The sequence below is a fragment of the Ceratosolen solmsi genome, unplaced genomic scaffold (assembly GCF_000503995.2).
Source record: "Ceratosolen solmsi marchali unplaced genomic scaffold, CerSol_1.0 scaffold10, whole genome shotgun sequence".
NCBI lineage: Eukaryota > Metazoa > Arthropoda > Insecta > Hymenoptera > Agaonidae > Ceratosolen > Ceratosolen solmsi.
Window position 1 is genome coordinate 10,026,718 of NW_011948412.1, and position 9,601 is coordinate 10,036,318.

The window sequence follows — 9,601 nt, forward strand, 5'->3', positions numbered from 1 at the left end:
CTATGCTATTTTATCCGTCTGCTCTCTGAATAAAATACTTTTTCACACAAAGCATTGGTTTTTAAAGTCCCCTTTACTTTTTTTTTTTTTTTATTTTTATTTTTGAATGCTTTTAATTTACTTTATCAATTAATGTCTTGTCTATTTGATTCACTGGTATTCTAAGCGATTCATCGATAATCAACACTTTTTTTCCCTTATTAATAACTAATGTCGTAGAGAGCGTGCGAGAGTATATAAATATCTTTATTAATTGTATTTGCTATAATAGTGTTTTCAGCCGCAGTGTGGTCGAGTTAATAGACATCTTAGAGTTGTTATTAATCTGTTATTTGTCATTTTCATTTCTTCGTCACATCAGGTTTCCCTTATTAATTACAGCTACCATTGAGCTGCGAAATTTCAATATTAAAACTAATGACATTTGATAGTATCGGGATATGCTGATGGAAGAGAACGTTTGATTAAATTACATGATACATATATATATATATATATATATATATATATAAATGAATATTAATAAGGATAATAATTAGATTAGTTGTAGATTAATTATTTGAAGAAATATTTACATTTAAATTTGGCTGTTTGATAAAATTGCCCCGTAACGATCGATACCGTAACTTTCTATAGGATCGCGAGCTTTCTGCAAATCTATCAGCTATTTGCTGAATTTTAACGGTACATAAGAGCATTTCTGCCAATCGGCATTAGTTTTCCGCGTAAGAAATGTTTCTCGTTTATGAATTTCCGATAGTCGTTAATATATATATATATATATATACGATGCATATAATATATTTAGAGGTGTTGTATATTTATGAAAGAAAAGGGTGATTATGCCACTTTGTATTATTTAATAATTTACTAGGCATACGAATAACCTTGTTGTTAGTAGTATCTAAAGTATAATCGATTTAATGATTCTGAAGATGATGGATATCATGGCAAACGCCTCTCGAGCATTAAAAAAACATTATGTAAATGATTAGACATGATATATCGTTACGTAGGTTATGTGATAATGTTAATGCGTTGGTAAGGCGAGGAAGGAAGGAAGGAAGGACACATGGGACGAGGGGCAGCACCATCAATGTCTCCAGCCTTCTCTACTGCCAATCATTTCTGAATCATTGGACTTTTGAAGTTTTGTCTAATGTCTGGTTGGAGTCAAGTGGCTTCTTAGAAGAATAAAATGTAATTTAAATTATTGGAAACCGGCATAGTCTCCGTTTTTCTCTAGTCTCGTATCTTTTATAATTCTTTTATATTTACGTGTATTTTCTGTGCTATTGCAATGCATCGGATTAGAATTGTAAATGGTATTGAACGAGAGCAATTGGTAAATGTAAAGTTTTAAATAAACGTTTGATAAGTGAGTGGGATTCGTTCGATGAAAAGTGATTGCCAGAGAGGAGGGAAAAAAATTTTTTCTTTCTTTTGCAAATATTGACGTATCCTTAGAATACGTTTGAAGTGCAAATTTTGCAAGATTGATCGAGTAGCCTCAAGAATGGATGTTCAGATTATGAAAAATATTCTTAGCTCTGGTAATATGACGATTGAGGCGTTAGATGAACATCAAAATCCAGACTTTCCTCCGATAAGATACAATGTAATCCATGAATTATCCAAAATATTAACAAAATATTTATCGTACAAGGTATCCCAGGAAGCTTACCAGCGATATTCCGTTAGACTCCACCTTATAGTAAGCTAATATTGTCATATTAAATTGCATTCGCTTATTACGTACAATAAGCAATTATGTATTTTGAATAACTTTACATTACAGGATACGTTGAGAGATTGGAGTCAAATAAAAGGAGGCATAGATGATCTTCGCTTCTTTAAGGATAACCAAAGATCTTACAATTTTTTAATTCGCTTTTTAAAAAAGTATCTCTCCGAAGAAATTATAGGCTATTGCGACGATGCGGATGGTCTAGTTCAGTTGGCTGAAATATTATTCAATGCGTTAATGCAGAAAAGATCCTTGACGAAATGTTTCACAAGGGTTATGGAGAGAATTATAAAATTAGATGAAACTGAGAAAAGCCAAAAGTTTTTACGGTATATTATTAGCAAAAGCGATGAGTTTAAATTGGATTCGGCTCTTATAAACAATATATATTTGAATAAAAAATTACAATTTATCGAAAAGCCATTGGGAGATTCTTTTATGGCTTATTGTTCCGATAGAAATAAAGAGCATTTGTTAAGTAATATGGACTCGTTGTTTGAATACGTTATCGATAGTCCGCAGCTTTTTCAAACCGTTTCAGGCAAATTGAAAGAATTTTTCATCGAAACCAAGTATTCAGAGGTAGCTCGGGACTTTATACAATGCGTTTTAGATAAAATTGAAATCAATTGTGCGAAAAACAAGAAAGACTTATTGGATCTTTATCCAACGCATTTGCAATTCTGCGTCATACTATTAAGAATAAAACAACATGTTCATAGGGAGAATTCTAGAATACAAACTGTCGAGTCGCTAAAAGAAATTTTCTTAAACGATCACGACGATGCAATAACTTTAGTGTCACATTTCCCGGAATGGTTGCCAGACTATTTGGCATTCTTTGAAGCATGATGTTCTCGTGGAAAAGCCAGGCATTATAATTAGGAATGAAAACAAGAGAGAGAGAGAGAGAGAGAGAGAGAGAGAGAGAGAGAGAGAGATAAAAAGTGTTAATTAGATATTAATATTTAAATTATTAATTCAGTGTGCCAATTTAGGTACCAGTAGATGAATTATATTTTTATTTATACATTGTACATAAATAAATACTTATGAAATTATAAATAATGATTTTCTATTTTTATCAAAGTTTTGTATTCTTTTTTAACTTCACACATCTTTGGAGAAGAAGCTTCTTAAATTAGTAATAAAATACAAAAAACAAAAACACAAAAACAAAAACAAAACAAAAAAAAACGAAAAAAGAAAGCAAATAATGTATTTGTTGAAGTATCTATGAAAAAATGTCGACTCCGTCAGAATTCATTACTTTTATTCAAATTTAATATGGAAGAAGTAGTGCGAGTAAATTATCAGCTTAAAAGTATTGAGAGTACATATAATTTGCGTAAGTCGTAAAACTAAATAAATGAAGAAAACGGTACTTTAAAAGACAGGTCACATTGATAGAAATCACTTCGATCACAGATCTCATCGAGTTCAAATTTTTCAAATTGACAGATGGATCACCGGAAACGTTCGTATCGGAGGCACAAGTGAAGTACACAACTCGAGTGCTCGCTGCTGTATCATCTTCGAATAATCATGGGGTACTTTGATAGGAACAAGGATTTTGATTAACGTGAAAATTACTTATGTCTCGATTTTCCAAGATTTTCCTGACGTTTTAATCTCGTTTGCCGTGTTTGTTTGGACACTTGTCGGATGTCGTGGTGCTTAGCTCTTTTCTTTGGAAACCTGTCGTATCCAAGGCATAAATGAGCATTTTCCCGACTTTCTCGGTCAAATCGAATTGTTTCATTTTTATTAGTGATGTGGCCGACGTACGATGCAGCAAATTTGGAAATATTATTCCAAATGAAAGTTTAGCTGTTTATTAATTGTTACGAGCTTCTACACATAATCGATCAATTTTCGTCTTTCTCTCTCTCTCTCTCAACTAAACAAACTTTCGTTAATAAAAATTTTGTATTTTTTTCTTCGCCGTTACACCAAAGTATAATATAATAAGGACTTGGTTATTGTAAACACAAATCTAATACGAGTAATCATTGTAAGCTACGACTTGACGACGAAATTCTCGTCGCGCGAAGAGAAATACGAAAACTATAATGCATTGAAAACGTATTTATACAAATTGTTTCTTAGAATAAACAAACTTTAAGCTTGAGAACCGGCATTTTCTCTCTCCGTGACTCGATACCATTTTAATAACTATAATTGTAATGCGAGATTTTAGTAACCGTTCATCACAAACGACGGTGCCTCTCGCAACAAAATTAATAATAAACAAAGAATCTTACTCCGTAATATGACTGAATGAACGACGCTTGAAACAAAAATTAATCTTATCGTAAAACTAAAGATAGAAGAAACGTATAAAAAAAAGAAAAAAAAAAAATGCCTCATACATTACGTGTGTACATAAGGACAAAATGCAATGGCGAGCCAATTAACGTACGACCGCTGCGATAATTAAATAAATAAAAGTGGTGCGCGACAACAAATGACTCGATCGTGAATAAAAGGGAGAAGCTCGATGAGAACAGAGAGAAAATAGACAGTAGAAATACATAATGAAATGCTCCGTGTTACCTTGTCAAACGTGTTTTACATGTAATATCGAGGCCGAGGCAATTACTTTTATTCAAATATTACCGAGACACACTACTTCTCTTTTCATCTTACTTTTTGCTCGATCTCTAACAAACGTAAGAACAAACACCAACTGCTCAATTATTCTTCGGATAGACATATTTCTTTTTTCGTTCGTATAGATCGACAAAATCTCACTCACGCATTCTGAATTTAGCGACTTTTCGATTATACAATACCCGATTAATGTTTCGTCTAATACAATCAATCACACATACCCGCAAGCACGCATCCCTCTATCCCCTCCACTCACTCACACCCACATACGCATACATTATTATACCTTATATATATATATATATATATATATATATATATATACATACACGCATACATATATATATATATATATATATATATATGCATACATACACACATACACATATATGCAAATGGTATCTTGCTGTATGGATATACGATCGTTAATCGATGGGCGAAAGATCACAATCGTTCGTTTCTCCAACATCCTTTAAATAATTATTGAAAATTAATTTGAAAATATTTAACGCTCTTTTATCGTTAATTATGCCAAGAAGGATAAAAAAAAAAGCCTTTTCCCAATAAGTCGTGTATCATCAATAAATATATATATATATATATATATATATTATTTCAAGAAATAGAAAAGAAAAGAAAAAAACCGGTAGAATTAAGGAAAGTGCTAGAGCTTTGCGAAATAATTACATAGTGATCGATCAAAGTTCGATCAAATAATTCAAATGCGAGGCCTGTTCCCAATAGATGTAATACAAAGATTTACTCTTTACTTTTTTTTTCTTCTTTTAATAATTAAATACCAACGCTACATAAGCTACGTAATTAATTTACGAAACGTAGAATAAGCGGTCTCTCGCCCACGTCTTCATTTAATCATTCTTACATCCGTTTGATAATTTAAAATATTACGAACTAGGGCGAAACGTCTACTCGATGAGATAATCGCTACTGCGACATTCAGCTTCGAGTCTTAAATTTTAATATTTTACTCATTTGTATCGATTTTGGGGCTTCCTTTATTCATTTGTATTTCTACGATTTTACGTCTAGAGTGTCGATAATGCGATTTACTAATTACATAAAAAATATAATCAAATATACTCATATATTCTCGATGAAGATGCTTTAGAACACTTAGGAGTCATTAATGATGGAAAATTGCGCTCGGCTTACGACTATTATACTCCATAGTCCAGTAAATTAAAATGTGACTTGCCTATTACCTAAAAAGGGCTTTTATTTTAGACTATTTGATGAGAGAATTAAATGCCGATAGCCAAATCACATTCAAATAAAAGCAGATGTCTAGACTCGATTACGAGTAGGAAGAAAATAGCTGTAAAAAGAGTTCGTCGACAATAGATAAACGAGACTAGGAACTAACTGGTTAGTATTCCGTGTTTATGGATTCATTGTTATTACTATTCGTCAATAATATCGCGATTTATCTTCTCTTTCTTCTCTTACGCCCCGCAAAAACTGCACGAGAATGGGAAGTTTTTTCTTTTTTTTTCTACTTTTTTTCTCTTTTTCTTTTGTTCTTTGTTCTTTATCACATCGATGAAACGGATAAACGTAATTCCGTTTATGATTAGTTACGATCGTAATGCCATTCTTCGGACTCGCCTGATCGACGCCCTTCATCACATTCAAATAAACATTGATCATTTAACGAAATAATGAATTCCCCGTCAGTCCCTGTCACTCTTTGCCAACAGATTTATCATAGCAATAGCAGCACATTATAGACATTTGGCGTATATGTCATGTAATATAAATTCAGCACCGAACCTTACGCTACAAGATTTAGAAGAGACAAGGGCTGATCGAAAAAATAAAAAAAAATAAATAAATAAATTCATGCTCCTTCTTCCCTCTACAACCACATGCAAATCAATAAAATCCTTACATCTATAATACACGTTTTAACGTTCATTGTACAATAAATAGCTTATCGTGTTTTTCAGAGATTTCAGAATAATCCATCGCAGGAAACAAGAAAGGAGCCATTAGTTCTTTTGTTTTCCATTACATTCTATTACATGCTGGGGTAGCGATAGTTCATCACTATTGAATTGCAGAACTTGTCGAAGAGCTTTAGCCTTCTTCTCCGATCATTCTCGAAAACTTAATGCTACGGAGTATGTATTGACTAGCTTCGTAAATCGAATGATTTACTCGATGGATCGTATAAATATCGTCGCACTATGCTCAGCGATACAGAATGGTTGTCGATGATCGGAGCGCTTTATTGCGGGAGCAAGAACAGCTTTTATCAAATAAAATTCCAAATTATGAAAATGAATAATCCTTGCAATTTAACACTTATCCCTCGAGTCTTGTAATCGCGTTGAGTTGCAAAATTTACGAGAGAATAGATGACGAAGGGAACGATGCGAGAATCGTTTTCTGTTTACGCGTCCCCCTCCCTCACCCTCTTTTTCATTTCACTTCATTTCACGGAGAATTTCGTAGCTGTAATATGGGCTCCGATTTCTTTATCTCATTGTACGGTATTCTCTTGTTAAATCATTGAAAGCACTTTGGAATGCTTCGCGTAGAGGGTGGGTGGGGTATCGGATGTCGGATGTCGGTGCAGACGACGCTTCAAATTAACAGAAAAAATGGAAAAAAAGAAGAAGAAAACAGAAAATTTAAATAGGACGGTGCTATATTACCGAGTATCCTACTTTATATTTTATTTTGAAGTTATCGCAGTGATAATCTACGGCGAATCATAGCACCAAACCAATCTCGCCTTCTATTCACCATACGACTCTCTTGAATCGATGATTAGTGTCATTTTAACTATAAGATACACATAGAGACAGTATGTGTCTGCGGTAGGGAGGGAGGGAGGGAGAGAGAGAGAGAGAGAGAGAGAGAGTGAGAGAGAATGAGGGAGGGGGTGGAGGAGTTGCTTAATCAACAGGTGCAAAGTAAATGGAAAAATATATGATTTAGACTCAGCATCATACTCGTTTCGAATTTTCTTATTCAAAATGATGCGTTAGCAATAAAGGAGTTTTATCTTTCAGTTTATATTATTTATATCGACTACTCTCATGATGATGATGAGAGAAAAAAAAAAATAAATAAATTTACTAACAAAAAAACATATTAATAATCAATGACAATGTAACTGTCGTCAATATCATCTTAATAATTGCAGAATCATGGCGATTCTCGTACAAGAACGATAGAAATTTTCTTTGTGTGCAATAAAAGAGAAAACAGGTTATTTTTCTGTAGTTTTTATTTAATAATCAGCTCTTTTTAATTTGGCTATACTCGCAGCCTTTCGATTTATAAAGGTTAACGAGTTGTGTGAAACCCGAAAATTTCAATCGCAACTGCGCGAGAACATCGCCGAAAAAGTGTAATATTTTTCATTTTGCTTTCTTAATTCTTTTTTTTTTCTTGTTGCTTTTCTTTGTTTTGTTTTGTTTTTGTTTTGTTTTTTTTTTTTTTTTTTTCTTTTACGGATCGCAATAACAGCATTGATTATCCCATTGCCAATCGCGAGCGTAGGTCGACTAATAGTGAAACGTGTCCACTCATTATTTCTCACTTCTAGACGTAAAATCGCAGTTTATCATAAACGGCCGATCAGCAACCGTTTAGCAACGATGTAAAACAGCAAACGAAACACCAAACTATTTCTAACAACCAGCTCTCTTTTACATTTCTGTATTTACTTTTTGCTTTATTCTTTTTTGCGTGTGTTTTTTTTTGTTTTTTTTTTTTGTCATATTTCCTGCACTTTTTTCTCTCTTCCGTCGCATTTTATTTGAAAAGATCTTTGAAGCATTTCCTTTTTCTATCATCTATCTTCCTGCGTCCGAAAGAAGGGACCCAGAAGAAGCGTTTGCCAATTATCGCGCTACTTTCTGTCTTTCCGACTCAACACTATACCATATAAGTGTGAAAACTGAAGGTTAATCGAATAGACCGATTATGAGATGGTGAAAACGGTTATAAATAATTTGCTTATCTTTCTTGCAATGCAATATTTGTCTTTCATCTTTTGTCATTATTCACGCAGTACAATCGGCTGTGCCTACGTCAAATTTTGAATGCCAATTCTTCTGGGTCCCGCCAGACATTGGCTTTTCGTTACAATTATACAGTTATATAGATTCTATATAAATACCTAATATGCCTTTGTATAATACATGCCTAATATGCAATTGTGTTAGAAGAGTCAGCCAGATCGACTTTGGAACGTAACGTAAATTAGGTACGCAACTTCCGTATTATATTCGCATATCGCAATTCAATGTATCTCTGTGTATGTGTTTCGGTACACGCGGGTACGTGAGGGTACGGGTTATGTGAGATTGCACGCGCAAAAATTTCGTTTACTTGTTTACTGCGTGCAAGTGTGTGCAGTGGAAGTGGATATTGTATGTGTTTTGTATGCACTGTATATTTTGCAAAGGTCATTTATCCTTTACATCATTTATCATTTTTATCGTGTTTAATGTATTTATACACGATATACATAGACGATATATAAGATTGTATATATACAGCATATGCACGTGTGTATACGTGTGTTTTATCTGCCTGCAGTGTTCAACGGGGCGCAACATAATTAACGTTATATAATGTAAATATCATATAGATTCGTATGGGTCTAGCATCTCTTCGTCCCCCCCCCCAACCCTATGTTTATATATTATTTCAATATTATTATTTAATAGAGACGTCGTTTTCTTCAGTTTTTTAAACGAATGTACGGTGTCATAGTGTACAGGACCGATCAACAGTCGCTTAGGAAAGGGACGAGAGCCACCCTTTTGTCAGCAGCCACCCGTCAGAAAATCAAGGATGTTCACACGAAAAAGCCTGTGAACGTGTATCAGAAAAAGCCTTAAAGGCTCATCATTTTATAATATATATATATATATATATATATATATTTCCCTCCCCCCCTTACAATAAGAACAATTAATTAATATTAATTTTTTTTCCTTTACTTCTTAAGTTGACTTGCATTATGGTATTTTTATTTGCCAGTCAGTTATCAAAGAGCAAAGAGCGAAGCTGGAAGGGTCGATGCTCGGCTCTGTTCCAGGGCGATGCGATCGTTATAATAACAAATATTTATCCATAAAATCTAAACGATCAAATTCAATTGTAACGCAACCTTCGCTATAGTCCATTTCCGGCTTTCGGAATCTTTAGATCGGGCGTTACACATATCAAAGAGCGAAAAATTATGCGAAATTCAAAATT

At 33.5% G+C, this 9,601-nt stretch overlaps 1 protein-coding gene across 1 annotated transcript; it reads left to right on the forward strand.

Annotated features, from left to right (window-relative positions):
* The first annotated feature begins 1,435 nt into the window (after window positions 1–1,435).
* Window positions 1,436–2,650, forward strand: LOC105359256 (uncharacterized). The gene is made up of 2 exons (XM_011495798.1): window positions 1,436–1,714; window positions 1,799–2,650. Exons 1-2 carry the CDS (start codon window positions 1,517–1,519, stop codon window positions 2,597–2,599), a joined length of 999 nt encoding a protein of 332 aa, XP_011494100.1. The 5' UTR covers window positions 1,436–1,516; the 3' UTR covers window positions 2,600–2,650.
* The last annotated feature ends 6,951 nt before the right edge of the window (window positions 2,651–9,601 follow it).